The sequence below is a fragment of the Macaca nemestrina genome, chromosome 13, assembly GCF_043159975.1.
Source record: "Macaca nemestrina isolate mMacNem1 chromosome 13, mMacNem.hap1, whole genome shotgun sequence".
In the NCBI taxonomy this organism is placed as follows: domain Eukaryota; kingdom Metazoa; phylum Chordata; class Mammalia; order Primates; family Cercopithecidae; genus Macaca; species Macaca nemestrina.
In genome coordinates, this window is record NC_092137.1 from 36552118 (window position 1) to 36570244 (window position 18127).

An 18127-nucleotide genomic window follows, 5' to 3' on the forward strand; every position below is an offset into this window, starting at 1 on the left:
CACCTTGGCTGTAAGGCTCTTCCGTGGATGAATGTTCTCCCTAATGAGTCAAATACAGATCTCTCAAAACCTCAAACTCACAATTAAGGGACCTCTTTTATTAGTGATCAAAAAAAAAGTTTGCATGTGAAGTATCCTTTGTTCCTACTGTAAGAAAAATGAAAAGTGGTGATTCTACCAAAAGTAGTTTTCTGACTACAAGTATTTGTGTTCCTTTTGTTAAATTATCAACTCACTAATGTGCAATGATAATGCTTCTCTTTTGATGTGTGAAGGCCTCATATTATGTGTGCTAATTTAATAGGATATGTAATATAGACATAATTAATAGGATTGATGATTAATTCTGAAAAGTGAACAGCTTTGTCTAGTTTCTTATAATACCCATCATTAGGGAATTCATTCTTCTGCTAGAAAGAAACTAAGTAGTAATTACCCATTCATTTTAATGGAACATCTTCTGATTCCCTAATTGTTTTGGACTTTGGCTTTCTATGTAAATACATTCAAACTTAGATTTTATTCTCATAAGCTGACTATAATGAAGGCTTAAAGGATGAAGAACAAGAATCAAAAGTTGACAAGTATGAATCAGGTGGAGATAAAAGGTCTGAGGGAATTCTAATGGGTGAAAAGACATTTGATATGTGGTTCCTTGTAAACAGCAGATGCCTCTGTTAGGACATGCTTAGCCATGCAAGAGTGTACTGGTTTCTTTTTTTTTTTTTTTTTTTTTTTTTGAGACGGAGTCTCGCTCTGTTGTCCAGGCTGGAGTGCATGGCCGGATCTCAGCTCACTGCAAGCTCTGCCTCCCGGGTTCACGCCATTCTCCTGCCTCAGCCTCCCGAGTAGCTGGGACTACAGGCGCCTGCCTCCTCGCCCGGCTAGTTTTTTGTATTTTTTAGTAGAGACGGGGTTTCACCGTGTAGGCCAGGATGGTCTCGACCTCCTGACCTTGTGATCCACCCGTCTTGGCCTCCCAAAGTGCTGGGATTACAGACTTGAGCCTCCGCGCCCGGCGAGTGTACTGGTTTCTAAAGCATCCCGTGGCCATTTCACTGATTACATGTTATATGCCTTTCTCAAACCTTGCTAGAGCAAAAATTATTTCAGTGCTTCAATGAAGTCTTTATTTCATGACTTCAAGGAGGATAGCAGACAAGTACATTAGCAGCCCTTACACCACACCACTCATGTGCCTGTGGGAATATTCATATCCCCATATGAGCCCTGACCACATCACCCTTGCTCTGATGTTCATGTTGGTGATGCTTCTGCCCATACTGAGTACCAGACTCTGGCAGCTTCTGGAGGGGGAGCCATGAGTCTTTCAGTAGAACCTCCCTGTGTCCAGGGGTCAGTCATTCCTGGTCAGATATTACAAAGAAAGAGTACGACTTTGATGATAAAGTCTATCTTAAGTTAATTTCCAGGATTTTCAGGCCCACTTCACTGCTGCATCATACCTGTTGGCTTTGGAAATCAAGATGCTCAGGTATGTCCCCCAATTAGCCCACTCTAGGTGATCAGGACTGATGTTGAATAAATAGCTCGTGTGTTGGCCAAGTCTTAAGTGTTAGTAGGTAGAACATTGTTTTGAAAATTATGACTTGGCAAGTATTTGTTTGTAACTGTGTTATTTTAGAAGATATTTCAAGGTCAGATTTTTAAAGTCATTTGTTGGCTAGAAATTATTAGAAATTATTGAGTCAGTGTATCTTTCTCACTTCAGAAATTTGGGATGATAGTTTGTGTTTGTTATATATAATATAAATATATATTTACTTATTTGTACATTATATAAAATAAATACAAGTATATATGTGGCTCATAACTTCCATGTGAACTAAGTTGAAATGTTCTGATTACATGCCTTCTAATCATCTAGTATCATTGAAGTGTTTTTAAGTGTCATATATCTTTAAGGATCTGTGAAAATGAGTTCTATTATAGGTAGATGGTACACGAAAAATTTCTAACAGGTTGTATTAATATCTCTGTATGATTAGAAGTTGTCTATTCTTATATTTATGTATTTACTAATATTTGAAGTGGGACTTTCACATGGAGCTGGCCTAGCTTGTGTTGTACCTGTATTTCTTCTCAATTGGCTGTAATACTGTCACTGTATAGTACTCTTCTCCATAGTGATCTTCAACTAGCAAATGATTAAATAATCTTTAACCTTAGTAGGGAAATGTCTATACCTTATATCAAGTCAATCTATTATACATTATTCCTTTTGCTTAGATTCTGTTTGTTTAAACGTAACTCTGCTAAACTGGTATCTTAAGAGATATGTAGCATCTCTTTGGAACATCTGTTGATCATTGTGTATTTAATTCAGCCCAAGAGTCAAATATAGTAAATATTTAATTCAGGCATCTTTAAGCTATACAACCCATGAAACTTAATGTTATGCATTTTGAAACCATAATGATACAACACTGCCCACCTTCATTGGAACATTTTTCACTGCTGCTTCTCCAGTGTATTTTCTTAAAATTAAAAGCTTCTGCACATTGGAAAGAGAACTTCCCTTGGAACCAGAGCATTATAATCACAGCTCTGTCACATTCTAGCTTTATGTCTTGGTGATCTGATGTAACCCTAGTTCAGTTTCCTCATCTATAAGATGGCAGTAATAATATTGTCCTGTGCTTCACAAAAGTGCCAAGAAAATTAAATGACATAACGTCCATGTGCAAAAATACTTTATAAACAGTAAACACAATTTAAGTGTAGATAGATTCAGTAGAATTGCTGCTCTTGTAACACAGATTGCAGCTGATCTGAGTAACGTTATCAAATCAATTCTAGTATCTCACTGTTAAATGTAGCAGCTGGCTTTCTACAAGAGAAATGCCTGGATATAACATCTCAGTGATGAGCTTTTGAAGGCCAAGAATATCTTAGATAATGCTTCGGCCGTGTACCTCATCCTGCCTACTCTCATCTTAAAAAGCCCCTGCCCCTTTGGTCACTCCATTGTAACCCAGGTAGAAACAGTGTGCTTTATGTAGCTCAGCTGTGTTGTGACAGTGCCTTGCCCACAAACCGCACTGTTCTTTCATACCTCTAGACATTATCAGAAGTGAGAAAATAGGGCTCATTTATTTTTGTTTATGTTGAGAGGCTAATCCCATTTGAAGAGTCTGCACTTACTGTGCATGATCCACTGTGATTCCTGGGAACAGAGTACGTGGCATTGATCATCAGGGCGCACCCTCATAGGGAGGAGACATATACCTCCTGCACATGCTTCAGAGCCGTCAGTTGCCGTGGCCCTACACCGAGGCCCAGGTTGTCACAGTTAGTGCTAAAAAGATTGAAACGAAAGATGAGAAGTGTGATTTAAAAGAAGGGGAAACAGGGTGATTGTCTGTGTATTGTTTAGAGAGTGTAAGAATGAAAACATTCTGGTTGTCGTGCACCACGCTAACTTTGGAACTGGTCTAAAGTTATCACAACAAAAATAAGCAATGTTTGATTTCGGTTTGTTTGGGTCTCACCCTATGCCCTGGGAAGCAACTGATCTTGCTTCTTCCACAAGCAGCTTCCTCTTCTCACTTCGGTATCCTTTCCAGGCCTCCGGCTGTGTAAACAGAAATTCAAGTTGTTCTGGTTAACTTAGGGAAAACCCCTAAGCCGCGTAGTCTTTAGGTGTGCTCCAGCCCCACATTCTGAATTTAAAGAGCTCTGCTACACGGAAGGGAGGCTGCACTGCTATTTCCAGAGAGATCCAACAGCTTCTGCCTTTCTCTTGTTTCGGTCCAGGAGGCCAAACCTGATTTTGTACCCTGTAGTGGTCAAGGAACACCCCTATCACAGAGGGCCCACCCTCTGGAAGCTGCTGGCAGAGTCTTAACAGGGCTTGGACTGTGACCAGATAAAACATCTTTCGTAGGTGCAGAAACTAGCCAGTCTGGAAGGTCCAATGGCTTCTACGTTAAGGTTTTCTTAACAAGATGGTATACCCCAACTTTTACATAGATTGCTTCTTTTAAGCCCTAAAAGAAGTTGTATTTCTTCCTCCGTATTTGGGCCACCTTGATCTTTAGTTGTTTCTGCCTGCCTTTTAACATGACATTTTTACATATCCAAAATGATATCTGTGAATAATGTCCAGGTACCTGTAGACGCATCTTGGACTGTAGGCCCTACTATGACATGAGACCACATTTAAAGTTGAAAATAAAATATTTCCTTCAACTACTATCCATGAACTGCTTAATCAACCCATAACAAATGCTAACACAAGGGGTGGTAAGCCCTATTACTGAAAAATTGTGTCCTCTTTGCATGCACTGGTTCTCAGCCAAAAGTGACTGTGTTTACTAATTTGGTGAGATTTCTTTTTGTAGAACTAGGACTTAGAAGCCTGAGCAATCACCTCTTTCTTTCTAGTATGTTGAAGAAATCTGATAGGCTCTTTTAACCTTTATAAATACACTTGCACTTCCTATCCTAAGAAATAAATGAAATAAAATAAAACAAAAATGGAATTCTAAGAAAAGCCTTAAAGCTGTGGCCAAATCTGCTTTCACAGCAGTTAAGGTTGAGGCAGTATGGAGAGGTAGGAGTCAGCTGACATGACAGTATTTACCTAATTTTTTTTTTTAAACAAAGATGGATTAAGATCAGATTTTTTTATTGGAAGCTAAAAGTTATAAAGTAAATACTCAAAGATTAAATTAAATCAGTAAGCATGTGTTGCATTTTTAACCAGAATTCTTTAATCATTTCCTGACAGAATTACTATGTATTAGATGTCTGCCTCATTGAAATTGTCTAGGCACCCTGCATCTGTTTTTAGCAAGACTTCAGTTGAGTTCCATCTTTTCATTCTTGTACGGTCTGTAAAGGCCTGGTGAGTCAACGTATTGAAAATCAGTCAGCATCTTCTGTCTAGGAGTTCTTAGTGGCCTGTACATTATTTTCTCAGATTCCTGCATCATTGCAATTTTCATGTGTTTTAAGTCTCTTCTTTATGCTTTTTAAAAAAACAAGTGAAGCCAGTTTCTCAAACAGGAGGTGTTCACATTCCATTTATTCTCCAAGTGTGGAGTTGGTGCCCAGCATGTGACTGACAATACAGAAGTGAAAAGCACATGACAAGCCAGGGATTTCAGGGTCTTGTTAGAAAGTGAAATGGAAGTGGTATTTTATTCCTTTGTGGCTTAGAGAGGGCTGTAATGCATTGTTACAGGTATAAACTAACATTTTAGAAGTACTTCCCCTATTCTTGCCCAGGTCAGCTATGTCATTGGTAGTACATGGCTGCCTTTTCTGCCACTCCCTTTTCTAAATCTTATGTTACCCATAGTATACATGGCCCCCTTTGTATGCCTGCCTAAATGACTTCACTAAAGTTTTCTGTAAATCCCTCAAACCTCAAACTTAAGAACCCAAACTGAAATATCTTAGCAGGACCAGCTGTCTGTGCGTCTTTTCCAGACACTGGGCTCATCCATTTGGGTATGGACTCCCACAAAGCTGACAAGACCCTGTGGGTGCAGGAGCATCTCCTGAGGACCAAGGCCTTGAATGCCTTGTTCACGTCGGCATCCCCAACACTTAGGGTGACACTCAGAGGGTCTTCATCTCAATGTGTGGAAAGAACAAATGCCCCCGTTATACTCCTGTGTTGGCTTGTTTTGCGGTGAGACTTATTCTGAGATTAAGAGCTGCATTTAGCTTCTTGGCCACCAGGATCCCAGAGTAAATTACTTTTCAGGACTCTAAATAGTACGCAGGAGATTTGAAAGAACTGATGCAATTTCTAAAGCAGCCTGACTTCCTCCCAGGAAGTTACTCCCACACCAAGACTCTGACTTCATGACCACCAGATTTAGAAATTGAAGTATCTATGTAAGAAGTTGCCTCCTAGGCAGAAATCAAGAAATCCAGCTATAACATAGGTTAGAGTCCATTTTGGTTTTTATATCCTTCCACAGAGGAAAGAGGGGGAGGGGGAAGAATCTGGAGATGCTTTTTTTTTTTTTCTTCTTCTTCTTCCAGAGGCTCATGTATATCCCACATCATGGTCAGTTTCAGAGCAAGGGCTGTGCCTCCACCTTGGTGACTCCTGGAACACTAAATTGGATCTTTGCAGAGGAAGAAAATAACATAGTTCTAGATTTTCCATAGCTGTTCATTAGTTTTATGGCATAATTAAAATAGCTCAAGAGTAAAACAAAGTCCAGCTTTAACAGCCTGTTAAGGCTTCTTTTCTTATCTTGAAAAGAGGTAAGATAATGAAGTTTTAAACAGTTGAAGAAGTTAACTGGAAAGGAATTAACATTTCAAGGCCATGCCGCTTCTTCCTCCCCTTGTGATACCAACCAGAATTGAGGGAAAATAGGCAGCGGGGAACCCACACTGAATTTTCCAGACTCTACCGCTGAAAGACATTGCATATTTTTATTGTAATCATATGTGATGCAAGATAATGTTGCTTATATTTGAGTCCCAAAAGAAAAGATGTTTGTCTGAGCATCCCATGAGGTAAGCAACCCCATGAAGGACCCGCTGCAGCCAGCGAAGGGCTCCAGGTCCCTGACATAGTTGATGGCAGAAGTAAATCTTTATTCTCTTATAGTGACTTTGTTTCTGAAAGAGGCCAAAAGTCATTTCAAGCTGAATCTGACAGATAAGATAGAGGCCAGAGCTGAGGAAAATAAGTAGCAAAGCTGATCTAAACCAAGGTGTGACTGTGAAATAGTAACCATCTTCTTTGCACGTTTCATAATGGGCCCTGGATGCCATGGCAAGAGGAAAATTCCAGAGCTGGGTGCAGCAGCGGCAGTACCATTGGAACACGTTTACAGCCTACCAGGGCTCCTTAGAAGGGGGTCATGTTTATTTGGATATATAACCCCTGATTTGTTTGTTTTAAAAATACACTTTATTACGTTAGTGTCGTACCTCATGTTTTCCTTGGAACATTCTCCTCTAATCCTCTTTGAGAGAGTGGGAGGGAGAGATTGTGAGGGGAGAGAGAAGTGTTCAACAGAGATTTCCTAAGGAGGACCAGGAATCCTGAATTACCTAAATAACCCACTTCATTATCTCCATTTCTTGATGGCACTTGGTATCTTTGAAGACAAAGATCAATTCGAGTCCCCGTTTTCAAGAGTCAGTGAGCAGTAACAGCTTGTTTGTGTGGCACTGATTGATCCTTGTCCGGGCAAGTGGCCTTTCCACGGGTTATCCAGCTTGACACCTGACAGACAGAGGTGCTGGTGGACTGTGGAGCCAGACCCGCTGTGGCTCCCCTCCTCGCCCTGCTGCTTCCTAGCTGTGCATCTTGGACAAGTGACTTAATCTTGTGGCTCATTTTTCTGTGGAATTGAAACAATACCCTGTCCCACTGGGCAATGGAGATCAAATGGCATTGACATAGGTAACATGCTTAGCACAGGGCCTGGCACGTAGTGGGCATTCAGTAAGTGGAAGTTACGATTGTTATTAGGTGTCGAAGAACAAAACTTAATTGTCAGAATAAGCAGACCAGTTGGAGTTATAAATGTAGCCTTTAGAGTTAAATGGCACAACCCTGATAGCCAAACATAAACTATTTTGGTTATTTTTAGTTGGATATTCCCAGTCTTTATTTCTACATCCCTCTTCAGGCTGAGTGCTTAAAATACATTTATATGTAGTCTCAATTAGATTATGCTGTTTCCCCCAGAAGACTACAGTGACTCTTAATTTAATTTATAGAACCTTGAATTGCATGGAATAGCCACCACGTCTCGCTTTAAACCTGGTAGCTTCCAAAACTTCCCTATGGCGTTTTCACAAATGGGTCTCCACGTGTCATTGAAGGAGACAGTGTATCAAGGAAAAGAAATGAGGATACGGAGCAAGGTGTGGTGGCTCGTGCCTGTAATTTCAGCACTTTGGGAGACTAAGGCAGGTAGATGGCTTGAGGCCAGGAGTTCAAGACCAGCCTGGGCAACACAGTGAGACTCCATCTCCACAAAAAAAAAAAAAAAAAAAAACCCTAAAAATTATCCAGGCATAGTGGTGCATACCAGTAGTCCTAACTACTCAGGAGGCTAAAGCAGGAGGATCACTTGAGCCCAGAAGTTCAAAGAGCTATGATTGCACCACTACACTCCAGCCTGGGCAACAGAGTGAGACCCTGTCTCTTGAGAAAAAGAAAAAAGTTACTGGTTTTCCCATTGCCTCCAAGGCATTCAGTGATTGTTCTTTCTCATATATCATTTTATAAATATTCTTTTAGACAGTGATCTCATACAGTTACTGAATGAGTATTTACATAAACCCTGTATTACGCTGTAGCTCAGCATTTGATCTTTGATATTTCTTCTGTGGTTTTGATACATCAGTTGAAATTATTCTACATAGGTCATTATCATTCAGAAAACACCACACGTCATGGCCAGGTGCTTTAGGTCCAGGCTCAGTCTAAGTTCTTCCCGTCATTATTCTCATGTGTGTGGAGAGAGGTAAGGGAAGGAAGGAAAGAAGGAACGAAGGAGAGAGGGAAGGAGGGAAGGAAGGGGAGAGGGGGAAGGAAGGAAGACAGGAGGGAAGGGAGGGAGGGAGGGAGGGTGAAAAGGAGAGAAGAAAGGATGGAGGGAGAAGGAAGGAATGTAGATAGGTGAGGGAGGGGGAAGGAGAGAGGGGAAAGGAAGGAAGGAGGGAGGGAAGGAGGGAGGGGAAAGGAGGGAAGAAGGAGGGGGGAGGGGAAGGAAGGAGGGTGCGGGAAGGAAGGGAGAAATGGGGAAAGGAGATGAGGGTGGGGAAGGAAGGAGAAAAGGAAGGAAGGATGGAGGGGAAAGGAAGGAGGGAGAAGGAAGGAAAGAAGGAGAAAAGGAAGGAGGGAGGGAGGAGGAAGGAAGTAAGGAGGGAGGGAAGAGGAAGGGAGGGAGAAGGGAAGGAGGGAGGGAGGAAGGAAGTAAGCAAGGAAGAAAGGAAGGAAAATAATAATAATATAGACAGTATAGACCACTGCTTGACCTTGAGTCAGAAGAGTTATGGACAAGATGGGATGAGAAGTTTCACCTCCCGTCTGATTTCTTTGTACAGTAATACTGTTACTCAAATTTTATTCAGTGATACTGCATTGTATGGACCAAGGTTCATATAAAATACAATGAGTGATACTGCTTAATGAAACATTGCTTCCTTTCATAAAGAATTCTCAGCAAAAGAGACTCTAAATTTGATGGCCAAAACTAATGTCCTCAATGCAGTGTGTTGGCTGGAGGTCAGAGTACTACTTAAATTAGGCTCATTGGATGATTTTGTTCAGCCAATTTGACATGTGCATTTTGGATACCTTAGTGAAGTCGCTTCCTTCAAGGATTCCATATAATCAAGAACTTCTGTCATGAGTTTCTTTTGAAAGTCTCCAAATGAGTTTTTAGCGTAATAATTAGTGTGCCAGAAGATTTCTGTGCAGCCTCTACAAACATCGGGAAGTGCATTTTTTAATAGACTGAAAAATGGATTTCTAATTACAACTAGAACTTTCCATGATTACTTGACTTAATGTCCCTTGTTGAACTGTAGCCAGCAGTAATGAGAAAAATGATAGAAGTTGTTGAGACCATAAGAGATGAGGCACTTAACACTCGATCTCCGTTTCTTCCTTGGGCTTGCTTCTAACACTCGCCAATGGATTGAGAGTTATATCTATGGAGTAAAAATTTTACAATATTAGGCCATTATTAGTGCCATTTATAAAGGTGCATATGCTTGAGTAAAGATGGCCTAAAGTATGTGGGGGGATGTGAGTAGGTATATACAAATACTACACTATTTTGTATAGGGGACTTGGGACATGAGCGTCTTTGGATTTTGGTATCCATGGGGGTCCTAGAACCAGTCTCCCAAAGGTACCAAGGGACAATTGTAATTGGTAAGAAGAAAACATAGAGACCACAGATCTGTGAGCATTTCTCTCTGTGACCTTCCTCTGGAAAAGCTCAGTCTGAAGCACAGACTGTGTCTTCAGAGAGAGCCACTTCCAGCTGCCTTAGAGCACTCGCTGCAAAGCTTGGGGCGGCTCAGAGAAAATGGCTCCTGATGCCATTGTGGGCTTCTCATCATGCCCTGAGATGTGCTGGGTTCTGTTTCTTGTGTCTATTCAATGAACTCTGACCCTTCAAGAGCTTCCCAGATGCTTTCCAGGAAGAACCCTGGGCCCTGGGGACGACTGCCTTCCTAAGGAACTTTCCTTCTAGATGCCTTTGTAGTTTTTCTTGCTTAAGTGACAAATGGTGAGTGGCGCTGCTTTTAGGATCTGAACATAAAATGTCCCTGGATCGGTAGGTGGCATCTAGTTATCAGTCTCGCGCTCACACCCCCGCCACTGGGTTTCGATTTGCCCCATCTCTGCTTTGCTGCTGGATCCGCTGGTTCTTGGGGCCTCACTCTGAACCACATTCTTGTGTGCTAGAGGGAAATTTCTGTGTGTGCAGTGTGGCCACTAGGGAGTCAGTAAGTTCAGGTACACCAGAAAAAGGCGGTGAGTCCCAGAGAAAGGAACCTTCAAGGAGAAGGTTGGAAGAGGGAGGAAATGAGTGTGACAAGCGACAACGGGAAGAAGGAGCAGAATATTTAAACTGCAAATCCCTGTATATACTGTATAGACAAATAGCTCTTTTTTTTTCCTCAAAAACCACAGTTTTCTGGGGGGAAAAAAACGGATTGCAATGAAATGAAGCTGTTTTTAAAGTAGAAATGCCCTTGTAGATGAGAGAAATCTACGCGGCATCCCTGGAAAATGAAGGAAGTGGTTAGCTCGGTGCCGACTCCCACTCAGGGGTTGCAGAGGAAACCTGCTAGTTCCCTGTGATGTTGCCATTATCACTTCTTACCATTCGCCCGTATTGTTTACAAAACAGGAACTTCTTGAATCCATCTCTGTAAATAAACTCAGCTGGACTTTTTATCAGTCTCTTTATCTCTTTCTAGATGACAGTCTAAGGACACTTATCTACCATTCCCTGCCGGTTGTTGTAGTGACCACCCTGTGCTGGCCTCAGTGGCCACAAGATGAGAGCCCTGAGGGTCCTCCTAAGAAAATGAAAGACTAGGGAAACAAACAAAAGTGTCACTGAATTCCAGAAATCCTAAGGCATACTGTGATTATACAAAGCTATTCCCTTGATCTCTCACGTGTAATAAGATCGTGTGCATTGTCACATCAGCGACTCCACCATGTGCTGTTCTTTTCACTAGAAGACACAATTCCAAAGAAGGTGGTGTGCCACTTCAGTGGGAAGGCCTATGCCGACGAGGAGCGGTGGGACCTTGACAGCTGCACCCACTGCTACTGCCTGCAGGGCCAGACCCTCTGCTCGACCGTCAGCTGCCCCCCTCTGCCCTGTGTTGAGCCCATCAACGTGGAAGGAAGTTGCTGCCCAATGTGTCCAGGTATCTAAGCCACCATCCTTCCATTTGTCAAGCTGTAATGTTGATTTAAGATGAAATCAAAGCAGAGCTCAACCTGCTCCCTCTTTCGTTAGTTCACATGGCCCAAGTAGCGTGTGAGGCCCAGTTAGCACCTCCCACCCAAAGACCCTATGGGTAACTTGGAAAACCATGACCATCTAGATGAGGGGCAGATTTTGGTTCCATGCCAGAATTGCTCTGGTTCTTTTCTTCTCATTTGCATTCTCTAAACTTTAGTATAACCAAACCGTTAATGACACCTGCCCTATCAGAGTAGCACAGTTTTAGTGCAGTGTTGGACTAGCCTAGAGAAGGTGGTCCAAGATGGGACCCAGAAGGGAAGATGCTTAAGAGCCATTACACTGTGAAAATATATTAGAACCAAAGCGGAAGACCTGCATTTAAAGAACGTAGTTCTGGTTCATTCTTTTTTTAGTTCATCAGTTCCAGCCAATACCCATACTATCCATGCAGCCCTCTCCCAAGCCCTCAGCTGAACCTCCCATCTCTTTCCACACATAACGCAACCCCTGAGCATATCCCAGCTGGCTGTTTTGAATCCCTGCACCTGCATCTTTCCCCACGCCCCACTCTTCATGTCTGCTGCATTATCCATCTCATAGTTTCAAACCTAAGTCCTTCTCAGCTGCCCAGAGTCTCCCCTAGCCCTTCTCTTAGTTTCCATGTCTGCACCTCCTGCCAAAACTATTCCTCTTTCCCCTCCGTCTAATCCCAGAAATGTAAGACCTGAGCCCTCTCCATCGGGACTGAACCCCTAGACACACAGATTTCCCAGATAGTATAGACCACACAGACCCAAGTGAAGGCTCACTCGAAGACTTCATTGAGGTCCTGAGCAAGTCAGGAGCTTTTCTGTCTTACTTCGATTCTCATGTTTTCTCGCAGCATTATATTAGAGAACCTTGTTCTGTTCAATACAGGGAGCTGGGAAGCATGCCAGTTCAGAAGTGCATCTGTACTATGCAGTTGTAAGAGAGGGCAGTTGTTAAACCCAAAGAGTTTAAGTGAGCTCTGCACATGTTGGCCTTTTGTTTAGGCGTTGTGCAAACTATCCCCAATTGAGCATTTCTAAAAATGTCCATTTATCTCCTAAAAAGGATAGGATGTTCTGCCAGGTAAGGGGGTGGAACCATTTTTCAGAGCCTTCAGTTGGGTTCTCTTTATAGTTTTCCACACACACTTGCTGTGTGTATGGAAAAATGGAAAGTCTTAAGTGTTTTAAATGAGAATAAGAAAAAATATGTGGTTTTCCACTGGAATTATTTTTCTAGTATATATTCACCTATGTTTCACAAGTTTCATACCAGTTTCCCCAGTAATATGCCTTTAATGATATAAATGATGAAACTTGACCTTATGTATTTCACAAAGAGTCATTTAACGCCTTTTATGTGCCAAGCACTGTTTTAGGCACTGGGGACACAGCAGTGACCAAATAGCAGTGCACACGTAGCTTACATTGTAGCAGGGAGAAACCAGGCAGCAAACAGGTAAACAGTAACTAGGCAGCCACGAAGATGAGGATCAGGCTCTGGAGAAAGGCATAGCAAGACAAAAAGGCTGGGGAGAAGTGGGGCAGGCAGTTGTTTTGTATTATGTAGAATGGTCAGGGAGTACCTTACCAACAAGATGAGATTTAATGAAGAGACCCAGAATTGCAGTTCTCATGGGGAAGAGGCAGAACCTTTGGGTGTAGCCAGGGCCAGGGCCCTGCAGTGGGAACATGCCGTGCATGTTCAAGAGGAGCTGTGTGAAGGTAACTCAGTGAGCACGGAGGAGGTAAGAGGTGGGGCAGAGAGGCAGCCACGGCCAGACACAAAGGGTCTCACAGATGAGTGCAGGATTGTATTGAGTGAGATGAAACCTTGGAAGGTTTGGAGCAGGGAGTGACAGCATCTGACTTACCTTTGAATGGGATTTCTCTGGTGCTGGGTTGAACATAGACTGTGGGGCATGGAGGTCAAGAGTGAAAGCAGAGAGATCAACTTTGAGGCTTTTTAAAGAATCCACGTGAGAGATGACAGTGACGTGAACAGGGTGGTAGCCATGGAGGTGGGGAGAAGTGGGCAGGTTCTGACTATGCCGTATCAGTTGCATCAGTAGGATTTGAATATATATGGGGAGTGAGTGGGAGAGGAGCCAAGGATGACTACGACATTTTGGTTTGGGGCATTTTTAGCTTGAAATACTCAGCATCAAAGTGGAGATAATGAATAGACAATATCTAATCTGGGGTTCATGAAAGAGATTGAAAGTAGATCTACAAATTTGAAAGTTGTCAGTCATAGTTGGTTTCTAGTCTCAAGGTTTTTAAGCCTTGAGACTAGATGAGATGACCCAAGAGTAAGAATAAATAGAAGAGAAAAGAGAGCGCAGGACTGAGCCCTGAGACCTTCTAACTTTTGGAGATTGAGCAGGTGCAGAGGGCCTAGCAAAATAAATAGAGAAGGAGCACCAGGAATAAAGGAGGAAGCCAAGAGGGTCAGAGTGACATGGAAGCCAGGTGGAGAAAGGGTTTCTGGTAGGAAAGAGTAAACAGCTGAATCAAGCACCGCTGTTAGCCAAGTAAGATGCAACGTGAGAACTGACTTGTGCATTTAGCACTGCTGTAATGAACTTCACAGAAGTACAGCGTTGGAGGCAAAGTCTAATCAGAGTGGTTTCAAAACAGAATGGGAGAGGTGAATTGGATTCACCTCTCCCCTTGGGAGTTACGGTTATGCAACTCTCATGCAGACCATGCAAAGTTCATGACTAAGATAGACTATGAAGTTGAGTGTCCTTGGAGGGTTTCAGAGAGAAAGGACATGAGCTAGATTTTAAAGGACAGATGTGCTCTCTTCATTGGAGTGAAGAGGATAACCTGAGATGGGAAAAGTCAAGGCCAGTGCCTCTAAGGTCAAGGCCAATGCCCCTAAAGCAGTGAGTTCTAGTAGCAGTAGGTAAGGACAGAAACACTAGCTTCGCCAGGATTTTTCAGGCCTTAAATGAAGAGTGTAGATTTTGTTCTTCATAGGGAATGGGAAGGCTTATTTTTGAGCAGCTGAATGACATGATCACAAAGGTGTTTTGGGGTAACCTTTGTGTAATGCGGTGGTGCGCAGGAATGACTAAAGCAGAGAGAGACCAGACGCCAGGACAGCTGTATCATGCACTGCAAATGTCCTAGGTGTGATAATAAGAACCCAAATTCAGGTAGTGGTGGTAGAAATAGAGGTAGATTCATTCTCCTTGGTTTGTGAATTTCATAAGAGAGAGTACAGATACTGCTAACATCCTTGTTCATCATTAGAGATTTCTCCAGTGAGTTATCAGTTAAGATTTACTGTTGGGTTGAAATTTAATTTCTGTTGATTAACTCTCCTTTCTGCATCTGCTGTATTCCTGATGAGACATTTTTCCATCTTTAAGCAATATTGCAATCAGTTGAGCTCGTGCCACCTTCTGTTTGATCCAGTATGGGCTGCCAGGAAGGCTGGATTCCTGTCCCATTCTTGCATCGGTTCATTGTGTGATCTTAGTCAAGACTCATCACCAAAGTTTCAGGCTTCCATTTCTCATCTGGATAGCACGTGCCACCTCCCAGAAACGCTGTGAGGATTATACCATCTCAGAAATGATGGTGTGGGAGCATTTCCCAGTCTGTCCAGCAAACACCTTGCTTTGTCCTTTAGACATTCTGAATATCCTCTTTCTTTACAAAACACTTTCCACCTTCACCATATTTGGATATGAGTACAGAACCTATGAGCTGTTAGGTGATTAGCACCTGTCTCATTTTACAGAAGAAACTGAGGTTCAGGAAAGTTAAGAGTATTATCCAAAGTCATGCAGCTGGTTATCAGAGGATGAGACCCCTGTTCCTAAATTAACCTCAGGTTCCATCTCCCAAAAAAATGCGGACTTCAGCTTGTGAGCACCAGCCACCTCGCCCCATATTCCAGAAGAGGACATTTTTAAGGAAGGCAGCTCTTAACAGATGACCAGATGCCTCCGAAAGTAAAATATATCCCCAGTAAATTATCTTGAGTTCCTCCAAAGCTCAGATCAAGTATGAGCACAGGCGTGATTGTGACCATGTGCCCAGGATCTTTGTGGCAGGGCTGGATGTAGCTTTTTGTAAGTCGCCCTGGCACTGTCCATCTGCGATGCCAACAGCTATAAAGGGCTCTTCTAGTAAACACCAGAAGGGTTCTATTTTAGAGTCTTGGGTTGAAGGCGGTCTTTAGCCATGGAAGAAGGCCTGAGTCTAGGCGTGGAAGCAAATAGCATTCCCACTTCTTTTTGTTTCAACAAGCAGTTGTTTAACTCAAGAATTGTTCTTTTTGGCAAAACTGCTCAGAGGCAGCTTCCCTTTTATGTTCAAATTAAAGGGAAATGACTCTCTTCCCTTGGACTTGAGGACTGTGAACTGGAGCTGTGAGTGTTTTGTGATAAAGAAGGAGGTGTGGGTGGATTTTAATCAGAGCTGAACTGAGTGGTGGAGTGAGCTAATACACAGGACAGGTTATGAGCTGCTGGAAGTAAGAAGTAGCTGTCAGGCATCACTCATCAGGAGAGACCCATGGGGGCCAGGATTGGTCTCACTTAAAACTGTATGCCCAAAACCAATGCCTGCCATGTAGGAAGTGCTCAGGAAATATTTGTTGAACAAATGGTAATACAATTAATCACTGAAGGAGACATCCTCCTTCACCATAGAGCCTTCTCACTTTCCCTGCTGTTTCCAAGTAGAGCCCCTGTGGGAAGAGGACTCACTGTCATGCCTCAGCTTGGTGGAGTTTCACCTGAAATCTATTCATATGCAGGGTCAAGGCAAAAGAATTCCAAAGTTACTTCTCTACTGCTCTCACTCAGGAAAAAGCCTGAGGTGGAACTCAGTCAATCCCAGCTCTGGGGCCTCTGCAGAAGCTTTGACTACTTAGCCATTGACATTCACAGGTTTGGTGGAATCGGTGTCATGTTCGCCCTTTACACTGAGGCCTCAGAAACCAGTGGCAGTTCGGCCCCTGTTGTCATAGGGAGGCTCAGTGTGAAGCCCTGGACTAGGCAGGGGAGGGACAGAAGGGTGTGTGACATTGAAAGGTGTCAAGTAAATGGCGACGTGGCTTTTCTGCCCATATTCACCCAGGAAATTCATACCACATATGAGAGCTTTTCAGTGGATGGATTAAATACCATCCCGGAGTCACCTAGTCCAAACCTACTGAATCAGGACCTGTGAGAGTCAGCACATTTTCTAAGCTCTTTGGGTAATTCCGATAGGATTTTTTAAAATGTGAGAGTCAGCGGTTTGTGCTTAGGCCCCTGCGCCTGCAAATGGTAATACTTTCAGTAACTTCTATTTTTAATTCTCGAGTTTGCAGGGATGCACTGAACCTGTAGAAACTATCATTGTTCCCAGTTCTTTTTATGTCTAAAGGCTTTATAATATAACTAAAAAAATAGAAGACTATTCTGGGAGGCAGCAAGAAAACTTGGGCTTTGGGATCACAGAACTGTATTTGAATCCCAGCTCTACCACTTACTAGATGCGTTTGAGCGATTGCACTTAACCTCTCTGGGTTTCTTTCCCTGGCTGGGTACTTAGTTAACTCATGGGGGAACCTTAGCAAGTACTCTCTTCTCTGTCACTTTCCTCTTCTCTCAAAGTCATCTTAAGGTTTACTTCTCAAAAGCCTGGTAACTTTGAGACAGAAAACAATCACTCTTGCAGAGGGGATTATTAATCCTATTTTAATTTATATACTGTATATTTTATGTTGGTCTAAATTAGGCAATGGTGAGTATTTAGGATCCTACGTGTTGAGTAATTGCTTTATAAAAATCAGTGAATAATATGGCAGGATCTGGCTGACAGGAAATACATGCATGACATAAACTTTTATTGTCACATTTTGAAAACAAGTTCTTAAGAATTAATTGCTTTAAAATGTGGGGCTAGTTGTCATCAGCTGGATAAAGTATAAATATAAAGAAATATTTGTAGGAGCTGAGAAAAGCTCTGATTTTTTTTTTTTTAAAAAGGCCTGATATTTGAGATAAATAATATTCTTCTCAGTTTGTTTTATGTTGTAGTATAATACCTATCTGATCAAACTGGACAATGTAAATATATTTACCGAAGATCAGTTTCTAATCTAAATGGTTCCAGTGGTAACATAATGGACATCTGAGACTTATACTCATGAGGTCTCCCTACAGTCTTTTCCCATGTAGGGGAAGAGAGAGGAGAGGAAATGGCCAAGAAGTCCATAAGAAGTGGACAATGCTTTAACTTTTTCAAGTTTTGCTAACATATTTTGTGTAGTTATTCAACACCCCTATATTAAAGAGCAGCAGCTATTAAACACCAACATTTATTAGCTGCTGGAAAGTAAAAAGAAGTAATTCCTGCCGGGCGCGGTGGCTCACGCCTGTAATCCCAGCACGTTCGGAGGCCGAGGCGGGTGGATCACGAGGTCAGGAAATTGAGACCATCCTGGCTAACGTGGTGAAACCCCGTCTCTACTAAAAATACAAAAAATTAGCTGGGCGTGGTGGCGGGCACCTGTAGTCCCAGCTCCTCGAGAGACTGAGGCAGGAGAATGGCGTGAACCCGGGAGGAGCAGCTTGCAGTGAGCCGCGATCGCGCCACTGCACTTCAGCCTGGGCAACAGTAAGATTCCGTCTC

General features: G+C 42.5%; 2 protein-coding genes across 9 annotated transcripts in view; one reads left to right on the forward strand and one right to left on the reverse strand.

The window, feature by feature from the left end:
* LOC105464838 (cysteine rich transmembrane BMP regulator 1) overlaps positions 1–18127 on the forward strand; it is a 196452-nt gene that overhangs the window by 171443 nt on the left and 6882 nt on the right. For 3 of the 4 annotated variants that reach the window (XM_011712923.3, XM_011712926.3, XM_011712924.3), the window contains one exon: positions 11221–11415. The exons of the other annotated variant lie outside the window; for it this stretch is intronic. In XM_011712923.3, the coding sequence (XP_011711225.1) occupies positions 11221–11415 (195 nt within the window). The remainder of the gene's footprint in view (positions 1–11220; positions 11416–18127) is intronic. 4 annotated transcript variants of the gene reach the window in all.
* The window catches only part of LOC105464835 (fasciculation and elongation protein zeta 2), an 82452-nt gene that overhangs the window by 11962 nt on the left and 52363 nt on the right, over positions 1–18127 (reverse strand). For 3 of the 5 annotated variants that reach the window (XR_011611614.1, XR_011611611.1, XM_071076511.1), the window contains one exon: positions 711–3595. Coding sequence is in view for 1 of the 5 variants with exons in the window: in XM_071076511.1 (XP_070932612.1) it covers positions 3567–3595 (29 nt within the window). In the remaining 4 variants the exon portion in view is untranslated. Of the gene's footprint in view, positions 1–710; positions 3596–18127 lie in introns of those variants that run through there. The other 2 variants (XR_011611613.1, XR_011611612.1) reach the window with 2 other exon arrangements.